General features: G+C 36.3%; 1 protein-coding gene across 1 annotated transcript in view; it reads right to left on the bottom strand.

The window, feature by feature from the left end:
• Positions 1-15,242: 15,242 nt before the first annotated feature.
• The window catches only part of LOC311621290 (transmembrane protease serine 11D-like), a gene marked incomplete at both ends in the record, with an annotated part of 50,495 nt that continues 39,716 nt past the window's right edge, over positions 15,243-26,021 (bottom strand). The window contains 3 exons of the mRNA XM_084881208.1: positions 15,243-15,404; positions 20,986-21,128; positions 22,379-22,638. Coding sequence (XP_084737334.1) covers positions 15,243-15,404; positions 20,986-21,128; positions 22,379-22,638 — 565 coding nt within the window. The remainder of the gene's footprint in view (positions 15,405-20,985; positions 21,129-22,378; positions 22,639-26,021) is intronic.

Here is a 26,021-nt window from a genome sequence, read left to right as displayed (position 1 = left end):
AAATGCAAAACCTGAGGATATAAGGGCCAAGTGTATTGAAAAAAAATATCTGCATATAAGCCGGGCTATTCAGTTAAACCCATGTTGTCCAAGGTTTAACTATATTTTACTTTCCCCCTATTTTTCTTTTCCATATTACAATGCCTAGTGTCCACTTTAAAAGCTAAAAGCTATCACTAAATAAAAAAAATCAACCAGTCCACAAACCACTGTGTTGAAGTGAAAAAAAAATTAAAAATGAATTTTTAAATGAATGTTAACTGATGCATTGAAATGTAGGCTAAACTTAAACTTTTTGACAGTTACCATGAAGCAGTATAAAATGACATTAAAATATACAGCGAGTAAAGCAGAATTCAAAATTGTTTTATACATTGTTGGAGGAGATTACTGAGAGGATAGGACCATGGACCACAGGTTTACTCAGGAGCTGGACTCCAGCAATTAGACACTCCCCCTGCTTGTCTCCCTTCCCCCCGCCCCCCATGTCCTTGGAATGTAAGTTCTGCTCACCATCCCCATGGGAGCCATCTTCAAGGGCGCAACCTTGCAAGAACAATGTGTGTTGACACCACTGGATTGAATACGTGACTGAACTCAGGTAAGAGATAAACTTTTATGATTCTGGCAGGTGAGTGTGGAGACTGCATATCACTGTTTCTCAAACCAAGCCTCATAAGTAAGTTCCCTTGCTTATTAAAACCTGCCACCTACAAATCTGGAGTGGCTTCTGTCTTTCATCCCTCCTTGCCCTCTGTGTACAGGGACCAAGCTGTGAACCAACAGTTATGATTATAAACCAAGTAAAATTATATACAAATTTAGATGTGAACTGAAAGAAAGTGAAAATTGATTGTCGTTGATTATTGGCAGTGTCACTATTTTTTTTAAAAAAGCTTTTCATTCCTTCCCATTCTTATAATGTGCCTGCAAAATTCATTCTTTTAAAATGAAGAAAATTTGTTTTTTATTCAGTTAGAGCTACTTTTAACATTTCACGTGAAACTTTAAAATAGATCTCTTTTAAAAGTATAAAATATATGTTATGTACTTTTAAGTAGAAAACATTGACTGAAGAGAAATTTTATAAAACCATAAAGGATAAAACATAAAGGTAGTCCAATTTTGAAAAAGGTATTTGCCGAAGAAATTTTTTTTATTGGTTTTTAAATATAATAAGCTATTTTAGAGGACATCATTCTATGTAAAAAATTTATTTGCAATACCAACAAGTTAGTTTAAAAGGTAATACTGGAATACATGAAATTCATACTTTGAGAAATAGTATTATACATTTTGTTAATGAATATCTATGTATATTATCGTTGTTAATAACTCATACTTTATTTTTGTAAAAATTGTCTAACAAAAACTAATATTGGTTAAATTCTCTAATTATTCTTATTCTTACCTGAGACTACTTTTTTGTTGTTGTGTTTTTTTTTGTTAATGTGCGTATGATTGTTTTTATATGTATATATTATTCCTTTAAGTTTCATAATTGTATGTGTTTGAAAATACTTGTGTGACTGAGTTCTGCGTGTTCTGTACATACCTTATGACCCATTAATAACAAAAGCTGTATGCTCAAAAAGTATTTGAAAGAAGTTCAATAATGTTTAAAAATGCATTCTAGATTTTTCCAAGTATATTTTGGTTTTGGAAATCATAATAAAAAAATTGCTGCATATAATATAAAATTACCTTTGTGTCTATAATCTCCACCTATAGTGAACAAAGAAGTAATTTGCCTTTCAATGACATTAAGATTTTAAAACTTTAATTTATTTTAAAGATTTTAAAACATTCAATATTCATTGAATATCTGCCATCTGTTATGCATCATGATGGGAATTCTGAGATGAAAGTCAAGAATATTTTAATTTATTGAAAACTTAATACCAGAAAAATTTTGTGAAAAGTTTGTACACATATATGATGTGATTGTATAAATTTCATCAAAAAGCTGTGATACAAGCTGGTCATAGGTTATTGGCCATATATTTTTGTCTTCTGAATAACAATAATTATATCGTCCAATATCATTGAGTTCCATAAGAAACTATAAACACACATATATAGACTTTGCATTCTTAAATGTTAATAACTTACCTGAATAATTAAAATTCAGGATTTCAAAATATAGGTTTTTATTGAACTTTTCCATATCTATGTAAGTAATTTAAAATATATATTCACTTTTCAGTAAATGTTTTCTTTTAATTAGTAGGTAATTTCAAGTCTGATTGAGGCAAGTGCAATGTGCTTTGGTTCTTATTTCTCTAGGTTCTTTATCTTATTTACAGAGCATTTTTATTTGGTTCACTTTTAAATTATTATTTAAAATTCTTAATAATTTACTTTTAAAAGTTAAGAACAATTCTTTTGGGGTAGGCAGGTTTTAAGAATCCCTCTAACTAGAGAAGTCTTCCTTATTAAAGAGTTATTCTTATTTTCTATTTTTTTAAATGTTTGCCATTGAGGAGAGTCTAAAATTACATGTTTTTAAACTAACATTTATCCCCCAGATTATATGAAATTACAAAGAAACAAAAGTTGTACTTACCTCTGGGTATCTAGAACTGATGAAAAAGAACTTCATTTTGATCTCATATTATGGATAAGTGTTCCTATAAAATTAAGGGCATTTCATGTTGCAATTGATGTTTCCTGAGCCAGGTTTGGAGAAAAATGAAGTTATAGGCAGTTTATATAAAACAAGTTTGACAAGTCTCCTAAATAGAAAAGTCTTAGAGATGGTATTGAAAAAAAGCTTCAGAGTTTTAGAAAAATAGTTGCCTTGTTCTGATAAGAGCTACAAACCAATCAGGGATTTAAAAACAAACAAACAACAATACAGAATAATATAATTATATAGAACATAAAATTTGAAAAATAATGCTAAAGTTTCTAAAAAAGTTGGTCCAAGTAGGTGGTCTAAACATATTTTGGAGCTGTTGTTGGTTTTTCTATAATCATATTTATAATGCTCATGATTTTGACAGTTTACTCAAATTTATACCTTTCTCATTAAAATGCTCTAACCCTCAAAAGTAGGGAGAAAGTGGAATATTTAAGATTGAAAATAAATAAATTTGTATCTTAAGCCTGTTCAGGACCAAATAAAAAGGTCAGGGGATTTATCCGATGCAATGCATAAATCATCACAAGAGGAGTAACAGGAAGGATTTCTCAGGTGGCCCAGGATGAGTGGTATTAACTCAGGACATCATTAGAACTAGAAAGGAGTTCAGGAATTGCAGATAGTGTTTGATTCAGTCAACCATGTTTGTAGAAAAAGCTGCAGTAGTTTAAAAACTACAGAACACTACTTAAAGCCCAGAAGTCTTTATCAGTATCCTTCACACCTTCATCCTATGTTCCCTCTCAGCATCTGTTTCATCACATTGACATGTATGAAAGCTTTAGTTTTCTTTCCTGCATAGCAGTCAGTTACACATTGGTGTTAGTGGCCAGAGGGAGGCCAGGGATTCATCAGGTCCTTGGGACTGTCAGCTCTTAGAGTTGGAGCAGTCAAGGCCCTAAACGGAAGAACATTTTATTAAAATGAGGAGTTTGGTGAGATTTTAAGCAAGACATGATTAATGAATGAAATATTCAAGAGATTTTTTTTGAGTCTTGAGACCCCTCAGAATTGTTTATTGTGGAACGATTGTTGAAAAAATGTGGCACAGACTTTGAGAGAAGCCAGTCTTTCTGCTCCTGCATAGACACCTCCATCATTCCTGAGGGTTGGAAGTTTAGGAAATCTCCAGAAGAAACATCTGTTGAAGATAGGTGGTGACAGTGGTGAGGCTTATATGTGTGAGTGGCTTCATGGGCACAGGCTATGGGCATGTTTGAGACTGGGAAAGAAGGGAAAATAGGTCAGGTTCTAGGTGGTACGTACAGATGGAAGAAACATGGCTAAAAAGGAGGCTATATATGATCACACTATGAGTGAGAATTTGTCCACAAAGACACAGAGAAGAACAAAAAGAAATTTACTAAACCATCTGAGTGTCATTATTCTATAGGTTCCAATTGGAATGACAGCCGGTGCATATTTGTTGATAATAAGGATGAGAGTGCATACTACTAATCCTTGAAAAGCTAGATCACCAGAACATGGAGATTCCCATAATGTGGAAGGTACTCATGAGAACATGAATATCATTAGAATGTAGAGGAAATTGTATTTACAGGGTCTGATTCTTAAGTTGAAAACTGATAGGGTTGGGAAAATAAAGATAACATTTATATATAAAAAATTAAAATTATGCTAATAATTAGTGTCTAAAGAATAAGTACATAGGCCTTAGGATCTGAAAACCTGCCTGGAAATCCTAACTATGATCTTAGATATTTACTTAACTTCTCTAAACCTTAGGTTTTCCCTGTTAAAAATAATTGTGCCCAGCCGGTGTGGCTCAGTGGTTGAGCATCAGCCCGTGAAACAAAAGGTCACCAGTGGGATTCCTGGTCAGGGCACATTACTGGGTTGCAGACTCCATTCTCAGAGCGGATGTGCAGGAGGCAGATGATCAATGTTTCTCTCTCATTGATGTTTCTATCTCTCTATTTCTCTTCCTCTTAAAAAACTCAATAAAGCATATTAAAGAAATAGTTGTAATAATGTCTGTCCTGGCATTATTACATGGGGACAGGTGGTTAGCAAATGCTTCACAAATATCAACTATTTATAACTATCATTCTTATCATTACTCTTCTTATTACAGGTCATTATTTCATGATTAGGTTTTTGATCTATAAGAAATATTTTTTTTGCATGAAGTTTTAGTTTATTATTTTACTTATTGCTAATGGGAATTTTTATTTATAGTTTTGTCCTTTATCCCTTAACATGTGATACATGTATTGTATGCTGGACACCTGAACAAATGACCTCTCAAGGGAGAATTGGCAGCTATTAATAAACGACTCTGTAAAACAATCTCAGGAGTTAAATAGTCAAGCAATATTAAACAGATACAGCTGTCTACATGTATGTGAAGACATTGGCAAAGCATTTGGTAAGAAATGAATAGTCATTTGTTCTTTACTGAGCAAAAGTCATATCAGGGTTGCCTGATGGTGGGAAGCAACCTGACTGACTTGACCAGATATTTGAGTATTGTTAGGCTACAATTATAAACAGCATTAGAATATCATCAGTCATCTTTGCCTGGTCCACCATCATACGTTATTTTTCTAAAAAATCCTGGGGAAAGCCAATTTTTGCTTTTATGGTTCCTGCTTATCAAAGACAAATACCCCTGATGAAGTAGAACAGTTAGTGAGGAAATGTTAAAATAAATCTAACATTATTTAACCTAAATAAATTTTATCAGCTGAAGCATGCATAACTTCAGAATTGGTCAGGTGAAGAGAGTGAGGGCAGTTTACACTGAGTAACCCGGCAAATCAGCTTATGTGGGAATATCCTAGCAAAACTGCCAGTAAAAAGAGATATCCTTATAAACTACTTTATCTGGAGCAAGTTTTAATAGATAGGCTAGAGGAAGTTCATATAATTTATAAGCTTAGTAGTAGGGTTGGCATGAAAATATTAACTACCACACTTCCACTATATTAATGTTAGAATTCATTGAAATTGTCTGCTTTATGAGTTCTACTCAATGAGTTTTGTAATCATGTAAACAAGGTCACTTTATAATTTTGTAGCTGTGCTTCATTTTTATAAAAGAAAGGGATGGAGAAGGCATTTTATGAGAGCTTCTGTCCCTTCCCCCCACACGCTAATTAGGGAAAGCACTTTGTTGTGTAAAAAAAGTAAGATTTAATGTTAACTTCATGTAACAAGAAAATGTAACTGTTGCTAACAAGAGAGTATGAATTCTGAAGCTTTTACACTTTAATGTTTCCTGATCAGGTTTTGTTTGGCATGAATTCTGAATGGAATCATTAGAAAAACAGACAGCCTTCTTGAAACTACCCAGCCAGACTGCAGGTAACCAAGCTCCTTTTCCTAATAGCACTGGAACCTCTGAACTCCAGACAATTTTGTACTTTCTGCTAACGAGTGGCACTTCTTTTCTGAGCAGTGTAGATTGTCAGAAAAAGATGTCACTCTTATTATCATTGAAATGAAATGAAAGAGTAATATAAAGTTCATTTCTAGACTTTATAGTTGGTTGTGAAATAAGTTGCCTGATTGTATATCTTCAGAGTAAAAATTTCCACTTAAAATTTTTTGTTGTTGATTCAGTTATTCTATTAAAAAGTTTTTTAATAATTAAATTTTTATTTTCATAAATGCTCACACTTCCTCATTTTCCTGAAGTAAAACCCTAGGAAGTAGGGAGTGTTCTTGTTGAAGCTTTGCAGAAAAGGAAATGGAAACCCTGGCATGGCTCACCATGGTCCTTTCATAGACCAGTGTGAGTGGAAGAGCAGTGTACATGGTAGCGAGGGGGGGGGGGGGGCGTGGTGGTGGAGAACTTTGGTCTGAATCAGACAACCAGCAGTGGAGCTGTCTTCTGCCTTTTCCTAGTGGATGAAGTTGGTCACGTCAATTATCGTCTCTGACCTTTTGGATAGAGTTTAAATAAGTTTTAAGGAAAATACTACCTCTTCGACTAAATGTGACCACTAGGTCATATTATGAGTTGAATTTATTTCCTTATTCCTTATTTTTCTAACAACAGCAGCATGCAAATGGCTGGTGGGCCAAAGTAGGTTAATAATAACAATAAGTAATGCAATAATAAATAAATAAACAGGAAGAAACTGTGTTTTTCATACTAACAACTGTAAACCTACATTTGCCAACCTCTGTATTATCCACATAGATAGTTATATTAACAGCCATCATTGCTGTTCATGAAATTTAGCTTTATATTGTTGCCATCTAAAAATACATCAGTAAGTCTCTGAGATAAGGTCAAAGTTTCTCTTCAGTGTGGATGTTTATAATAAAACCCACATTTTAAAATTTATGAGCCAATTACACTACAGAAAACTAGACGAAATAGAAAGTTTAAGTAAAATTTTGACATTTTCCTAGTGTTAGTAGAAACATATATTCAAGAGATTTACTGATTCATCTTTTCTGAACATCTATTAGTATCTCAAAGTGATAGAGTTGGTTACTAAATTTGACAATTGTTCCTTCAGTTGCAAATCAAATAAAGAGACAGCCCAGCTGTTTGTTGCTCAGTGATTGAAGTATACCCATTAACCAAGGCGGTTATGGTTCAATTCCTGGTCATAGCACATGCCTACATTGTGGGCTGGATCCCCAATAGAGGGCATGCAGGGGGCAGCCAATTGATGATTCTATCTCGTCATTGACGTTTCTATCTCTCCCTTTCCCTTCCTCTCTCTGAAATCAATAAAAGCATTAAATAAATGAATAAATACATAAACTCATAGATACAGAAATACATCCTACATAATAAAGAGCTAATAATCATGCCGTAAGGACTGATCAGCAGGAGGCGCTGCGTGTGCAGCAGGCACGCACGGGTGGGCAGGGCTCCCCGAGGAGCGTGCAGAGGGGAGGGGACTTGATGCTGTGTCCTTCTGGACAAAGACGCAGCGGCTGCCTGAGGCTCAGGCAAGCCACAGATGATGGCTGCTGCTACCCAGGGCCTGACACTCAGGCAATGAGGGCCAAGCTGAAGCTTAGGCAAACCATGGTGGCTGCAAGGGCTGAGGCTCAGGCAGCTGCATGGCTGGCAGTGGCAGCAGCAGAGGGGTGATGGGGCATTGCCTCCCTCTGATCGCCCCGTTGCCTCCCATGGAGGGAGGCCAGAGGCAGCAGTAGCGAGGGGATAATGGGGGTGGTGCCTCCCCCTGATCTGCCATGGGGAGCGAGCCTAAGCTGTTAGTAGGACATCCCCCGAGGGCTCCTGGACAGTGAGTAGAGGCAGGCCAGGCTGAGGGACCCCCTGCCCCAGTGCATGAATTTGTGCATGCCCCCATCACCCCTCTGCTACTGCCACTGCCATTGTGCACTGGGCCTCTAGTAAATATATAAATAAATAAGAAACAGCTGGTAGGAAAGCCTGGCCATTTTTCCTGACTAGTAGAACAAAAACAGGACACTAAATTGCTATGGGTACAGAAAGTGGAAATCTTTAGAATATTAAAAGATGTTTACTTCAGGACTTTCCCTATGAAACATTGAAAGTTATAAAAGCTGTAAAATGCTAATCTTAAATTTATATCTTTCACAAAGAGAGAATACAAATGAAAATGTAGAAAATTACCAGCTAAGAAAATTTGGGAACATTGATTCCTTAACTAAGGGCTTTATAAGTATTTTATTTAAACACACACACACACACACACACACACACGGCTTTTATTTAAAACATTTTCACTTTTATTATTGCAAGTACAATTGTTTAACAACCTACCTGAATAATTTAAGCCTGTATCTTGTTACAAAATGGGATTATATGTATCCTTTTATTTTACCCTCAATAACATAGTTTAGGAAAATGATTAGTTATGGAAGAAATAGAATCTAATATTGGAACAGAACCATGCACACTAGACATGTTTAAGTATTATATATTCATAATGTTAACATTGCTAGGAAATTCCATAGATATATAAAATTTAAATGAAATTTGGATTCCTTCTTTTTTTTATGTGCCTGTTTCAATCTTTTGCCCATTTTCTACCTCATTGTCTTTTCCTTATTGATTCATAATCCTTCCTATAAATTCTAGATATAAGATAGTTGTTAGTTATGTGTATAGTAATAATTTCACTCAGTCATTTAATCTTTTTATCCTTTAATGGAGTCTTTTGAATAACAAATAATTCTCACTTTTAATAAAATCAAATGTAACATTAATTTTAAGTTTCTTTTTGCTGTGATACTAAAAACATTTTGTTTTCATCTTCTTTAAGATATCAAGATATTTCTAGTATATATCTTAATAAATATTTATTGTTGAAAGTAGTATATATGTCCCTTTTTTACCCCCATTGTCCTCTTCTCCCCTACCTCCAAGCCTTCACTACCCACTGTCTGAGTCCTTGGGTTATGCATATACTCATATGAGTTTATTGATTGATCTCTCTCCCCCAACCTTCCCTCCCCTCCCCTGCCTTCCCTCCGAGATTTGAAAGTCTGTTCAATGTTTCTATGTTACTGGGTCTATTTTTGTTCATCAGTTCATGTTGTTCATTAGATTCCACATATGAGTGAGATCATGTGATATTATCTCTCTCTGAGTGGCTTATTTTGCTTAATATAATACTCTTCAGTTCCATCCATACTGATGCAAATGGTAATAATTTCTTCTTTTTTAAGCTGCATAGTATTCCATTGTATAGATGTACCACAGGTTTTTAGCCCATTCATCTGCTGATGGGCACTTAAGCTATTTCCAAATCTTAGCTATTGTAAATTGTGCTGCTTTGAACATAGGGGTGCATATATTTTTCCTGATTGGTGTTTCTGAGTTCTTAGGATATATTCCTAGAAGTGGAATCACTGGTTCAAATGGGAGTTCCATTTTTAGTTTTTTGAGGAAATGCCATACTGTTCTCCACAGTGGCTGCACTAGTCTGCATTCCCACCAGCAGTGCATGAAGGTTCCTTTTTCTTTACATCTTCACCAACACTGCTAGTTTGTTGATTTGTTGAAGACAGCCATCCTTACAGGTGTAAGGTACAGCAAAAGCAACCATCAATAAAATAACAAGAGTGCTCATTCTATGGAAGCACATATTTGCCAATGATACATCCGATAAGGTATTAACCTCTAAAATGTACAGGGAACTCATACTACTTAACAAAAGGAAGATAAATGACCCAATTAAAAAATGAACAAAGGACCTCAATAGATACTTATCCAAAATGGACATATAGAAGGCCAAAAGGCATATGAAAAAGTGCTTAAAGTCACTGATCATCTGAGAAATGCAAATTAAAAAGATGTTTTCTAGTAATATTTTCTAAAAGCTACATTTTCCATTCTTTCTTCTAGTCATTCAGTATGACATTCTTCTTCTACTTCCTTGAAAATGTTAATGTCTTCAAAGAGGTTATGTCCCATCTCAATCCCTCCCACAAGCCCATGATCTATATTTACAGTTGTTTTCTTTTCTTTTTTTTTTTTTTGTAAATATATTTTATTGATTTTTTACAGAGAGGAAGGGAGAGAGATAGAGAGTTAGAAACATCGATGAAAGAGAGTCATCAATCAGCTGCCTCTTGCACACCCTCTACTGGGGATATGCCCGCAACCAAGGTACATGCCCTTGACTGGAATCGAACCTGGGACCCTTCAGTCCCCAAGCTGACGCTCCATCCATTGAGCCAAACCTGTTTCAGCTACAGTTGTTTTCTTGACCTGTTGGTTTGTACATATCAAATGTAGTAGTAGACTCATAAAGGGCCTCTTGACGCTCCATCCCCAAGCTTGGTCCTCTTCCCAAATTTTCCTCTCACTTGTTCAGGCTTAAAAGTTGAGTCAACCTTGATCTCTCCATTTCTCTCAGCCCCTAAATGTAGTCTATTAAAAATTCCTACGGTTTGTTTCTAAAAATATGTCCTGAATTCTACAATTTTTCAACATTGTCACTGCTCATGCCTCAATACAAGTCAGACCCACTGTTTTCCTGGATTAATATGTCTCCTGACTCATTTGCCTTCTACTTTTGTCCTCTTGTAGTTCTTTCCTTTTAGAGTAGCCAGATAAATCTTTAGAAAATGGAAAATTGATCACAAAATCTTGTTTCAAATTATAATAATAAAAGGCTAATATGCAAATTGTTGTGAGCCGTGATGCCGAAATGACTGATCGACAGGGACCTGAGGCGGTGTGGCACCAACTGAGGTGGGGGACCTGAGACTGTGTTCCCCCACTCAATGGGGCTTGACGGGGACCTTAGGCCATGCCTACACCCCAGTAGGGCTTGATAAGGGATCTGAGGCCATGCCCTCCCAGCCGGTCAGGCTTGACAGGGAACCTGAGGTTGTGGACCCCTTGATGGGGGACCTGATGTTGTGCCCCCTGCCTAGCGGGGCTTGATGGGGGTGAGGCCAGCTGGGTCTGGGTCTTGACAAATAGGGGTGGGGATGGCTGGGTCTCAATCTGGAGCAATTTCGAGGCATGATGGGTGGCAGTGACTTGACTCTCTGGGTCCCATAGTGCATCCCAGACTCTGACAGGAGGGAGATTTTCATACACATTTTACTAATTTTCTTTCATCTCTAACACTTCTAATACAGAAAGGGAAAATAGCAATATTAAAACACTAGAGGCCCAGTGCATGAAATTTGTGCTCTGGGAAGGTGTCCCTTAGCCCAGCCTACACCCTCTCCAATCTGGGACCCCTTATGGGATGTCCTACTGTGGGTTAGGGCCTAAAGTGGCAGTCAGACATTCCTCTCACAATCCAAGACTGCTGGCTCCCAACCGCTCGCCTGCCTGCCTGTCTGATTGCCCCTAACAACTTCTGCCTGCCAGCCTGATCATCCCTTAACCATTCCCCTGCCAGCCTGCCTAATTGATGCCTAACTGCTCCCCTGCCCACCTGGTCACCCCAACTGCCCTCCCCTGCTGGCCTGATTGCCCACAACTGCCCTCCCCTGCCAGCCATCTTGGTGGCAGCCATCTTGTGACCACATGGGGATGGTTATCTTGTGTGAGGGTGTGACAGTCAATCTGCATATTACCTCTTCATTATATAAGATTCTCTATAATTAATTCCCTTTTAATGTGCACGAATTTTGTGCACCAGGCCACTAGTTTAGAATGAAATCCAAACTTCTTCATAAAGCCCCTAAACCCATTTTTTCAATCTCATCTAACCCATTTCTCTTTAGTTAGCTTTGTCCCAGTCACATTAACTTCGTACATTTCTTCAAACCCTCTGACTTGTAATCCCCTCAGGACTTTTGACCTTGCTTCTTCCTCTGCCTGATTTCTCTTTTCTATTGTAGAACTTGTTTGAATACTCTGGAATATTGCCTGGTACATTATAAATGCTCAAAAGCTATTGGTAAACAAATGGAAGAATGAAATAAATGAATGACTGGTTAGATGGATGACTTTTTTTTTTTCAGAGGAAAACATTTATTAATGTATCAAATGTTTTATTTCTTATTGCTTTAGTAATTTCAGTCTAATTTTGATGTTAGCTTTGTCCTATAGAGTGAGCCCTGGAGAAAGCCCTGTGAGCTCTGATTTGCTTTGAAATTAATTCTTCATTTCATGTCATGCCTTTTCCCCAAAAATGAGTTTCTATTTAATTTGAATCCTGATTGGTTTGATGTTTTTACTCTAGATGATTTGTTTCATGATTGTGCACCAGATTAAACAAGCAAACAAGTGTTCCAATACTCTGAACTTACTTCCTCACAGAGGTCTTATGCTTCCTCCAAACTATTTGTGTATCATGGGGCAAATCTTAGATCTTAAGAAAGGGACCAGCCGAAACTGGTTTGGCTCAGTGGTAGAGCATCCGTCTGCGGACTGAAAGGTCCCGGGTTCGATTCCGGTCAAGGGCATGTACCTTGGTTGCAGGCATATCCCCGGTATATAAATATAATATAATATAATATAATAAAATATATTAAAAAAAAGAAAAAAGAAAAAAAAGAAAGGGACCATAGGAATGATCTACTATTAGGTTGAATCATTTCAGAAACCTTCTAAAACATTTCTAGAGGAAACAATCCAGCTTTTGAATGAATAGCTACCATAATAAGGGACCAGTTTCACATATATATATATATATATATATATATATATATATATATATATATATATATAAAATTGATTTTTTACAGAGAGGAAGGGAGAGGGATAGAGAGTCAGAAACATCAATGAGAGAGAAACCTCAATCAGCCGCCTCCTGCACACCTCCGACTGGGGATGTGCCCACAACAAAGGTACATGCCCTTGACCAGAATTGAACTGAGATCTTTCAGTCCACAGGCGGATGCTGTATTCACTGAGCCAGATCGGCTAGGGTGGGACCAGTTTCTTTAAGACAACTGGTTGTTTAGAAACAAGTTACTAGAAATATGTGGGGGAAATGACCTGTTTTCCCCATTGGAGATTAATCAAACTGATTAGAAATGGAGAGCTGGGTTTTGAGATTTGGGTTATGTTCACATATGAAAAACAAAGAGAAAATTTTGGATCTGTTTAGACCATTTATTGTTTAGCAAACTGGAAAATGGTAATTGAATTGTGTAAGTTAGAGCTTGTGCCACTTTCAGGTGAATAATCTAAGTTCTTAGATCCCTTTTCTCTAACCACAAAGTAATTAGCATGGTTCATGGCAAATTGTTGCTCTAGAAGACTCACTTTTGATACTATAAAATATTTCCCTGGAGTCTTCTAGGACCTTCTCCTTCTCTTGTTATTCTGTAATAAATGTCATACTCTTTATCATTGCATCCATTATGGTATGGTTTTGTCAACACCACCATTCTCTGAGTGTCTTAAGGGCAGACTGTAAGACCTTAATTATTATTGTTGTATCAGTATGTAGTAGAAAACCTGAAACATAGTAGGGCTTAATAAATATTTTAAGCTATTGATCAACCATTCTATAATCAAGACCTCCAAGTTCAAGAAAAATGCATTTATGATTATGTGACAGCACATACACTTCCAAACATACCAACACAGGTAGAAAACCCAGTCCCGTTGGGGCATATTCTAAATTACCAGTTTAATGTTGTCCTCACAGGGTGGAGCAAGGGAGTGTCCAACTGGACGCTTGCCTCAGTTATAGAGCTTGATTATAAGGCAGCAGAAAGTGCCAAGCCTTTAGAGTCAAGTTGGCAATTCTCTTACCTGAGAACCAATGAAATAAATTGTTTTGGGTTGTTCTCCATAAATCATAACTCCAATAAATGCTTAGGCAGGGAACTGATTTTTAAGATTTATTTGAAATAAAGTAAGCCAACAGTTTATTTATACATTTCACCAGGAGTTGGTTAATTTTTCAACTTCTTTTCTTTAAAAGTACATGATTTCAATGTAGATTTCACAATTTTACATGAGGAATTATAAGAAGTTTTCATCATAATGCATGTGGTTTTTCTGGTACCCATAAGTTAGCTTTTGGAAGGAGGAAGCCCTGACACATAGATGATCATGCATAATCACGCTCTAGCTATGCTAGGATCCCATAAAAATTCAGGAACATTCATGATGCAGATGATATTGCTGTGCCATTAAATTTTAATATATCTTATTTAATTTATGTTTGTGTGTGTATGAGAGGGAAAGAAAGAAAGAGGGAGAGAGAAAAGTTCCTTTGTCTCTCTAAGATCATTTCATTGAAATTAAACTTTCTCTTTGCAAACCAATTCTTCCCATTTTTTCCCTCATGACTTCCAATTCATTATTTGGGTTTAGGTTTTGAGGGTTCTTAAACTCTAAAAAATAATTGCCACCTATGTTCTTAAGTTCTTAAAATTACCCTTATTTAATTGTAAGAAAGCTCTATGTGGTTGTAAGTTACCCAAGATGGTTGTATAGATGTATTTCCTAAATTTATCTATGGAGGAAATAAAATCTCTCCTTCACATAGATCAAGAATATGGTTAATAAAAGTTGTCTTGAAAATTATTTTTAATTTTTAGGGTCTTAGTTGAGAAGTGACTATTTTAGCTTTGATCTTAAATGCCTAAAATTCATCAGTAAGCTCTATGATAGCACATTCTTACAGGATATTTAAGATTGCTGTAGGACTGTACAATGACTTTATATATATATTTAATTTTAGGACTTAACACCACCCATCAAATATTGAGTAAGCAGAAATTTCAAATAAATAGTATCTCTTCTTGCCTCATGTTGTTCTTTCTGTCTTGATTGCTGTTCTATCACTTATTTTTGTGTGTGCATGTTTTGATACTCTACCTACATATCAGCTTCAGCAAAAACTTCTTAGAGAAGAGGCCTCTGATGCTGCAGATGTGTCTGAGTTTCTCCCGTATCTCCTCCTAAAGACCCATTCCCCTCACTACCAGCTGTTACCACAACTATAATACATCTCTCACCTCTGCCTGACACACTGCCACAGTACTGCGCAACATTCATATGGTTTTCTTGAGGAAGACATGAAATCCATAGTAACACAGAAAGATTAAATTGCTGGTGGAACCATATTTATGTAAATGGTGTTAAATAGGGACCTTGCAGGTTATTTTGCAGTGGAAGAGTAGAGTCTCAGAGTTTTAGACAGGCACACCTGCATACAGACTTTGCAACAGAGAGGCATTTATTGCACTAGACCCCGGTGTGCTCAGTTATCCAGTCACGGTAGGATGTCACGCGCGTGTACACTCCTGGCTTATCTGGCAGACCACATTGTACTCCCCAGCTCACTATCCCCACAAGGAACCAGAGCCGCCGTGTGTCCTGTTGTACCAGTGGGCCACCAGAGTCACCCTGAAGGAACAGAAACAGAATAATTATTTCAGTGTGAAGACAACTCCAAAGCATGGAGTTTATTTTTTTTTATGGCAGTGGAAGAAATCATATTCATTAGATAATACAGTTAGTCTGACATTTCCTGACAAGATATAATATTATACATGTGAAAAATCACCCAACTTTTCCAAGCACACATATTTCCCAGGTTCCTTCAGTTGCCTGGTTGACTCCCTTAGGAAACCTTCCTGACTACCTGTGTCTTCCCTTCCTACTGCCACCCCTCCCACCTTTGGTCTGGATTAGTTTGTCACTGCCTGTGTTCCCCTATCTTGTGTGTATCTTTTTCACTGCTTCATCATTATTTTACACAAGCCCGTTCGTGTGCCTGTTTGAACTTACTCCCACTGGGTCAGTTCCTCTCATTGTGGCAGCTGCACATCTCTGCAACCCTCCTTGCATTTTCATGATACTTGTTCAGTGTCTGCTTTTCTGGTCATTCTGTAAAGTCCATCAGGGGAAGGGGCCTATCTATTCTAGGCACTGCTGTATCCTATGCTTCTAGCCCATAGGAGATGCTATGAAAACATTTGATGAATGAGTTTTTAGAAGTCTCACTTACCCTTCTATTCATAGTACTCTCCCTGCATGGTGTCATTAAATTTTTATTTTTATTTTTTTTATCAGATATATGCTATAGCAATATCTTTACTGATACCTCTCCTAGGCAATAGAAAGTAAACAAATGGGTCTACATAAAAATAAAAAGCTTCTGAACAGCAAAAGAAATCATCAATAAAACAAAACAACAAGAAAGCCCATGAAATGGGAGAACACATTTGCCAATGTTATATCCAATAAGGGCCTAGTCTCCAAAATTTATAGGGATCTCATACATCTTAACAAAAGGAAGATTAAACAATCCAATAAAAAATGGGCAAAGGACTTAGACACTTTTCGAAAGTGCACATACAGAAAGCTGAGAGACACATGAAAATATGCTCAAAGTCACTAATTATCTGAGAGATGTAATTCAAAACGACATTGAGATACCACTTCACACCTGTCAGAATGGTTATTATCAACAAATTAACAAACAACAAGTGTTGGCGAGGATGCATAGAAAAAGGAACCCTTATGAACTACTGGTGGGAATGCAGACTGGTGGAGCCACTGTGAAGAACAGTATGGAGTTTCCTCAAAAAAACTGAAAATGGAACTCCCATTTGACCCAGTGACCCACTTCTAGAACTATATCCCAAGAAACTACAATAGAAACACCAATCAGAAAGGATATATACACCCCCTATATTCATAACAGCACAATTTACAATAGCTAAGTGCCCATCAGCAGATGAGTGGATTAAAAAACTTTGGTACATCTACACAAATGGAATACTATACTACTATAAAAAAGAAGAGATTTTTACCATTTGCAACAGCATGGATGGACCTGGAGAGCATTATGCAGAATGAAATAAGCCAGTTGGAGAAAGATAAATATCACATGGTCTCACTCATTTGTAGAATTTAATGAATAACATAACTGATGAGCAAAAATAGAGCCAGAGACATAGAAGTATTGAACAGACCATCAAACTTCAGCAGGAAGGCAGGGGAGGCGGCAAGGATGGGAAGAGATCAAAGGACTTGTATACATGCATATAAGCATAACCAATGCACAGAGATACTAGGGCGGGGTGAGGGCATATGCTGGGGCATGGGCGTGGTCAGAGAGAGGTCAATGGGGGAAAAATATATATAATACTTTAAAAACAAGAAAAGAATGGGAATTCCACTGTATGGGAGAACATATTTAGCAATGATACATCTGATAAGGGGTTAATCTCCAAAATATATATTCATACAACTTATCAAAGGAAGACAAATAATTCAATTAAAAAATGGGCAAAGACCTAAATAGACACTTCTCCAAAGTGAACATACAGATGGCCAAGAGACATATGAAAAAATGCTCAACATCATTAATCATCAGAGAGACCTAAATTAAAACAACAATGAGATATCACCTCACAGCTATCTAAATGTCTACCATCAACAAATCAACAAATGACAAGTCATATGATGGTGTGGGGAAAGGGAACCCTAATACACAGTTAATGGGAAGGCAGACTTGTGCAGCCTCTATGGAAAACAGTATGGAGTTTCCTCAAAAATTAAAACTGAACTTCCATTTGACCCAGCGATCCCACTTCTAGGAATATATCCTATGAAACCTAATCACCAATCAGAAAGAATATATGCATGCCCATGTTCATAGCAAGGCTACTTACCATAGCTAAGACCTAGAAATAGCCCACGTACCCATCAATAGATGAGTGGTTAAAAGGCTGTGGTACAACCTATATAATAAAAGGCTAATATGCAAATTGACCGAATGGCAGAACAACTGGTCACTATGATGTGCACTACCACTAGGGGGCAGATGCTTAATGCAGGAGCAGCCTCCTGGTGATCAGTGTGCTCCCACAGAGGGTGCAATGCTCAGCCAGAAGCCAGACTCACCTCTGATAAGCACAACTGTGGTGACAGGAGCCTCTCTCACCTCCACAGCAGCACTAAGGATGTCCAACTGCCAGCTTAGGTCTGCTCCCCCTGGGCCTAAGCTATCCATCAGATATCCCCCGAGGGCTCCTGGACTGCAAGAGGGCATAGGCTGGGCTGAAGGACCCCCCCTCCCAAGTGCATGAATTTTGTGCACCAGGCCTCTAGTTTATAACAAGAATACTATAGAGTTGTAAAAAAAAGAAGGATCTCTTAGCCTTTGAGAGATCATGCATAGTAAGACCTGGAAAGTATTATGTTAAGTGAAATAAGTCAGTCTGAGAAAGGCAAATACCATATGATCTCACTTAGATTTGGAATCTAATGAGCAAAAGAAACTGACAAACAAAATAGATACAGGGACATGGAAGTATGCAACAGACTGATGATTCTCTGGGGAAAGGGGTTGAAGAGGGAAGAGATGAACAAAAGAACTTATATGCATATATTCATAACCCATGGAGACAGACAATAGAGTGGTAAAGGCCTGGAGAGGGGTGGGAGTAGGTTGGAGAGGGTCCATGGGGGAAAATAGGGGAAATCTGTAATGCTTTCAACAATAAAGATAAATACAAAAAAAATCTATTTTTGATGAATATGAAGAAAGATATTTATATGGCAATGAGTAAAATGCTCCTCATGAAATACCAGCCAATTATAATAATAAACCAACCAACAAATATGTGCATATGCTTTCCAGTTGGGGAGACAAATTTAGACAAATGTAGGTCTTACATGCTCCATGATGGGGGTAAACCTGTGAGTACCGGAGTTAGATAGCCAGCGTTTGAATCTTCTACTAACCAGCAACATGACCTTCGGTAAGCTATTTAATAGCCCTTTGTGCCTCAGGTTTCCTCATCTGTAAATGTTTTTGAGTGTTTAAATGAGGTTAACATATATACTGCCTGGCATATAGTCAGTACTAATAAAAATCAGCTATTATTACCAAGTGTGGTTCTAGAATAGTTTGCTATTCATTTGACTGCTCTCGGTAGCTAATGCTTCCATACCTACTTAATTACTGGTCTAGATGGGAGGATGGGTCAGTGTGTGAATCACCAGAGGCACTGCCTCTTTCAGATTATGCATCTGTGCTTCAGTTAACCAGTTCTCAGCACTTTTTTCACCATTGCCTTTTTGCTGCTATTTCCACTATTGTAAGAAAATTTTCTGTGTAATGTCTTACCAAGAGTGCACAGGCAAATACTAAACTAAGAAGGACATGCCATTTTCCCCTGTATCTAGCCAGCTTCACTGTCCGATTATGCAGACATTTGAGCTGGTGTTCTTTCTTCTAGACATTGCTTTTCTTAGTGCAAGAAACTCATTGTGTTAGCAAGTGTCTGATGCACAAAAATTAATTCATATATTTTCTTTGCATGCATGCATGAATGAATGAATGAATGAACAGAAATGAATAGAACATCATAAGCTCTTATGTGAAGTACTATTTATTTTTGAGGCACAAACTGTATTGTATGCATTGTAGTATTTCAGATGAAAAATTAATGAGGCCTCAAATAGAAGGCACAGGAAAGTTCCAAGATGAGTTATGGCTTCAACTAGGCTTGGGGGAAGAGCTGAATTTTATATGCTGCAGGTAAAGGGCATCATGAGTAAAGCATGATAACACCTGTTTATACTCATGTGTGTCCATAAGTCAGTTTGTATTAATGGTCTTAGATCTGAAATTGTTAATGCAGAGGTGTGCTGCTTATTAGATTAGTGAATTATCTGGAAAACTATTATGAAAGTTGAGAATTGGTTGCTAACAGGGCTAGCAATAAAAAAGAAGAAGTAGTCTCTACCACAAAGTCATATCCACTTAAACTGGGAATAAAGGGCCATGAGTAATTAACAGGATCTTGAAAGTTAATAAACAACCGTCTCACCTACACACAACTTACAATCAATAAAAATGTTTTATTTTTGGTAAAATGTGTATGAGTTGGGGGTCTTCACAAAAGTTTTGTAAGAAGTGCTTCTTATTCACTTTTTAAAAACGTGTGCACTAAATATAAAAGTCAGTAATGTCTGAGGAAAAAATAAACCTAGTTTTTCTACATACAATTCCCAGGAAAATAGTTATCAAATTCCTCAAGAAAACAGATTGATTTTTCTTAATTCCTGGGATGTAATTTCTGATACTGAGAAGTTGTTGCTATTAGTATATGGAATTGGATGTCCTATAAAGTCTATTAAAAGATATAACCACATAAATTGTTTAGATAACTTAATTAAATTTTTTAGTATTAAAATATTATCTTAATGATCTTAAAAAGAGAATTTCATATTTATTGTTTGCATTTGCATGCTTGGTTAAAAATTATAGGCTAGATCTAAATTTTTTTCTCATTTGTGTTGTTTTACAATTTGAGAGCTATTGTAACTCAAGTAATTAAGCTTTTAAAATAAATTTTCTATCTTCAAGGTCTTGATATTGAGGTGTTATTTAATCTTAAAAGCAATTATTGTCCTTGACCCTTAGATGAGCAATTAATTTACTTAAGCCCTCATAGTGGTTAAATGGTTGAGATAACAATTATTAATGCCAGTGATCATGATCTAGGTTAATAACAATAAAAATAGCTGGTATTTTTTTGTTGCTTAGTATGTACCCTACATATTTAATCTCCATCTACACTTTAGTAGGATGTAAAAACATTAGATACCCCTCTTCTTCCCCTTCTTCTTCTTCTTCTTCTTCTTCTTCTTCTTCTTCTTCTTCTTCTTCTTCTTCTTCTCATTTTATTGATAAAATAATTGGTTATAGAGGTTAAGGAATTCAAACTCAGGCCTGTCTGGTTCTTGAGCTTGGATTAACCACTCTGCAATCTGGTTTTTCAAAATTAGTATTTCATGACAAATCAACCTCATAAAATAAATTTTATCTCTAAAAATCTAAATCTTACATTTTTAGAGGACCAGGACTGTGTATTACAATTTATCTCTTTGCCTATCATGGTATCACATGCTAGTAAGAACTTAACAAACTTGAGTGAAGTCATTGATAACATTGTCTTGAACTTACCCGGCATGCATCCACTCCACCTCCCGGCACTCCAGCACATAGCATTGAAGACAAGACTGCTCCATCATAACTATTTGGTGCATTACATACATTATTACTTATTATATAGACCCGTCCTTGTTCTAGTACTGGAACTGGGTTGCCTGTTAATTATAAATCAGAAAGAAAACAGACTTAAAATAAGGAAATGAATTGAAGACTCTACATTGAATATGGGAAGGAATAACTGTACTCTAAATCTTATCTCTTATTCAGAAAAAAAGGCTATTAAGGTGTACTTAGGTGTCTCTTCTCAATGAAGATACCCATGAGTAGAGAAAGATAACCTTTTTTTTTTTTTAAAACAGATCAGTCTCTCTCTCTTTCTCTCTCTCTCTCTCTCTTTCTCTCTCTCTCTCTCTCTCTCTCTCTCTCTCTCTCTCTCCCACTTTAGCATTTGTAATGCCCTTTAGAATTTAAGAGGGGGAAAAAATAAATCTGCTTAAAACTGATGAGTAGCATTTAAATTATCTTCTGACTGACTTTGAATTGGAAAATTACATGATGAATAACCTTTAATGTAGCAACAAAAAGAGAAAGTAGTCTGTTTTCAAGGTAAAATAATTAATTTTTTTATATTGATGTTCCCTCAAAAAACAATGAAATTTTTGTGATTCGCAGAAATTTTTATATACTACACCAAATTACATTGGACCAACATTTTCCTGGACAATTAAATCTTTGTGTTATTCTGGGGAGAGACATCTACAACATGGATAAAACCCATGAAAACTGTTAATGCTATCTTTCCACTCCCTAGTTGGTGATACTCTTTATTTTCCCCTTGGCCCTATTTGCGTTCTCATATTGCCCTCATATTTATTTCCATGTTATCCATTCACTAAATAAATGTGAGTGATGATTATGTATACATAGAGTGTCTTGCTTGAGGCAGGATTTATTTAATTCCAGAATATTTTAAATGGCTATTCATACTTTAACGGGTGTTAAAACCCTTAGATAATATCTAGCCAAATTCTCTTTTTAAAAAAATATTATTTTAGTTTTCTTCTTATAAAGGAGCCATTTGAGTAATATGGAGTCTCTGCATCATAGAAAAATTAATGTATTTTCATCACTTTATCTTGTATTTCCCTATGAAGAACTCATGTTTCTTTATCACCTTATTTTACATTTTCCTGCGCACTTGGGAATTCTCCAGAGTAGATAGAGGCATTGTTCTGCTTTGCTGAGAAAACTCAGGAATAACTACAATTTAGACTGACCAGAATATAGTATGGTTATGTTTGTGGAATCTATCTTCCAGGTGTTCCATAATTTAAAAAGATTATAAAATAGCAAGTACCAGGAGATTTAAAAAAAATTTTTTTTAAATTTTTCCTGAGATACTTACTGTCAAAAGTCCGTGATCCCCATCCTGTTACATAAGCGGTGGAACCAGGTGATATATTCTGGGTAGCCTCTGGAAGACACACCCTATGGATATTTTTGGTAAAGGTGACACCATCTACAAGTTTCACAGCTGCAATATCATTTTCATGAGATATAGCTTTATAATTGTTATGGATCAAAATAGTTCTTATTGCTTTTCTCACTACAGGAAATGCTGTGGAAATACCAAAGGTGGCAGTCCATCTACGAGGATCAGAGTAGCTAAAAATAAAAATAAAATAAAATAAAAAAGAAAAAGAAAGAAATTATGGATTTGAATAGGGAATTTTAAATATTTGGATTTTGTGTTTTTTATCCCCAATCACTATCTAGAAACTGATTGGTCAACTTTTCTTTGCTATATATTTCTGTATTACATAGCTAGCAGTTGAGTTGAACTCTTCACTGACACAACAAAGAAACATAGAAAGATTTCAGAAAATATATCTTAGGTTGGTGAAATCTTGGTAAGCATATTCTGATATTTTTACATGCCTTCATTGATGTTTTTCTTTCTACATCCTCCTATCCAAACAACTAAGAAGTCTGAAGGAATCTCCATTTTAATTTTAAATAATTTCTTTCACCTTTATTTTTTCCTTGCCTTGCCTTTAGCCAAAAGCTTTTTAAAAAAATAGTAGTTATGAATAGGAGCTCCTATCTTATTAGTTGATAAATGATTTTTCTGTACTGTGAGGCTTGTTGAAGATTTCTGTGCACATGTGTACAATGTGTGTGTGTGTGTGTGTGTGTGTGTGTGTGTGTAAGTGTGTGTGTATGTGTGTGGAAAGAGAGAGAAGTAGAGAGGGTGTGTGTGAAACCACTCACTAATATAAAAAAAAATCCAAGGCATTATCTTTATGACCTAGAAATTTGGATTTCTTAGTGAAACTCCCAAAACACAAACCATAGGTTAATAATGGATGAATTTCATGGAATCAAATTAAGTATACTATTGACAAGTTTATTAGGTGGATGAGAAACCATGAAAAAATACCTGCAGTGTTTAATATCTAAAACTTTTGTAGAATATATAGAAAGAAACCAATAATAAATGTGCAGTAAAACTGTTATAAAATGGGCAAACTATGTGAATAGGCAGTTAATGGAAGGTGAAAGTCAAACAACTAGTCCAGAGGTCAGCAAACTCAGTCAACAGAGCCAAATATCCATAGTACAATGATTGAGATTTCTTTTGAGAGCCAAAATTTTTAAACTAAAACTTCTTCTAACACCAGTTCTTCAAAATAGACTCGCCCAGGCCATGGTATTTCGTGGAAGAGCCACAGTCAAGGGGTCAAAGAGCCACATGTGACTTGTGAGCCACAGTTTGCTGACCACGGAGCTAGAAGATATGTAAAAGAATATCCAAACCAACTAGTAAGCTGAGAAATGAAAAATATAACAATAATGAGCATCGCCGAAACCAGTTTGGCTCAGTGGATAGAGTGTCAGCCTGCGGACTGAAGGGTCCCAGGTTCGATTCCGGTCAAGGGCATGTGCCTTGGTTGCAGGCACATACCCAGTGGAGGGTGTGCAAGAGGCAGCTGATCGATGATTCTCTCTCATCGATGTTTCTAACTCTCTATCCCTCTCTCTTTCTCTCTGTAAAAAATCAATAAAATATATTAAAAAAAACAGTAATGAGCATCTAATGTATATTCATAAGGGTGACAACAGTTTAAGAAGAGAATAGGGTGTTGGTGAAGAGAAGTTCAAACTCTTTTGCATTGCTGGTAAAAATGTAAACTTCTGGAAAGTATTTTAGTGTGTTGGGCAGACTGCATACATACCTCTGGGTACAAATTTCAGAGAAATTCTTGAAGGTTTATAGAGAAGCAAAAATGAAGATGTGTGGTATGTGTTTGTGTGTGTGTGCGTGTGCGCACACTCGTGTGTGTGAAGTTGGAGCAATCTACTTAAATAAAGGTATATGGTGAAGTCTATTATGGAACAGGTTAAAATTCCCAGGATTGAGCCCCCAAACTAAGGAATAACATGAGTGCAATGCTATTTATATAAATGAGGGGCGCGCATGCGCACGCGCACACACACAAACACACACCCTATAAAACTTGTAGGCAATTGTATATTTGAAGACATATGTAAAATATTAGGGTAAGGCCTATAGGGCAGTGAAGTAGGATCCACATTAAAAGGAGAAAAATAAAATGAAAGAAAGATCTTGTACAGACAAAAATAAAATGAAAAATTTTGTATAGACTGATGAAAATAAGGATCTGTGAATTGTAGGGTTAACTCAACATACTCCTAAAGTTGAATAAAAAACAAAATGTAGTCTGGGTGGAATGGCTCAATTAGCTCAGCACCATTCTGTGCTACAAAAGGTTGGCGGTTCTATTCCCAGCCAAAGCACATCCCTGGTTTGTAGGATTGGTCCCAGCTTGGGCACGTATGGAAAACGGGTTGGAAGGCAACTGATCGATGTTTCTCTCTCACATTGGTATTTCTCTCTCTCCCTCTTTCTCTAAAATAAATAAAAATATACTTTAAAAATATACTTTAAATAATAATTTAATAATTTTGTGGAGTTTAGCTATAGACAGTGGAATTGATATAGAAAATAAAAATTATATATCCAGGAAATGCTTTTATAAGTCACATAGCTTGTATAAAGTAAATACTAGTTGAAGATTCTAAAGAAAAAATATTTGATAAGAAGTAAATACATGAATATTTTACATTGAACTTCATTTGATCAGGGTCTTTCAGTGAAGATTCTAAAATATATTATTTGTGTCTTTCTTTCCTCTTTGCCTCCTTGCATCCCTGTCTCCCTTTCTTCCTTTGTGTGTGTGTGTGTGTATGTGTGTGTGTGTGTGTGTGTTCCCAGCAAATGAATAAGATCATGATTTGAGAACCGGTAAGATTTAGATTTGAATCTTGGCTATGCCACATATTATCAATATTATTTAGGGTAAGTTACTTAAACTCTTTAATTCTCAGTTTAATGCATAGAACGTGATAGATGATTTCCTCTCACACAATTTTAAGCATTAATTCAGACAAGTAAACTATGCCAAGCATAGTGCTTGGCACAAAGTAAATACTCAATGAAGGTAATTCTTCTTTTCATTAATTATAATTCAGCAAGCCATTACTAAGTATCTACTTTGTATAATGAATAGTATGACTCTCTGGGAATAAGAATATACATAATGATGGGTGGAGTCCTCATGTATATGTCTTTCCTAGTTGTTCCAGATAGGTAGGTAGCTGTGACCTCACCTTCTGAAGGAGTGAGCTGCTGTCAGGATCAATGTGTTACTGAGCAGCTCTACACACTAATGAAGGAAGAGCCTAACAGAGATAATCATAGATCATAGGGACTACTGTTAAAGGTTAATAAGCATATTTTTGTGAGAAGCAGGTAGGAGAAGGAAAGGAGCATCAGGGAAAGCTCCACAGAGGAGGTAACAATTCAAGACTCTATTCTATGAAGGCCTCATCACTTCTATGTCCCTTGATAGAAGATTGGTCCTGCCCCAAACAAATCCTCACTGATGGGCTCTCAGTGACAATCAGGTCTACAAGGAGATGCCAATGCAAGGTGCATATACTTTGCCAGCTCTCAGGGATAAGTC

The sequence above is a fragment of the Pipistrellus hanaki genome (genome assembly GCF_964339955.1).
Source record: "Pipistrellus hanaki genome assembly, chromosome: 1".
In the NCBI taxonomy this organism is placed as follows: Eukaryota; Metazoa; Chordata; class Mammalia; order Chiroptera; family Vespertilionidae; genus Pipistrellus; species Pipistrellus hanaki.
This window is presented reverse-complemented; position numbering and strand designations above follow the sequence as displayed.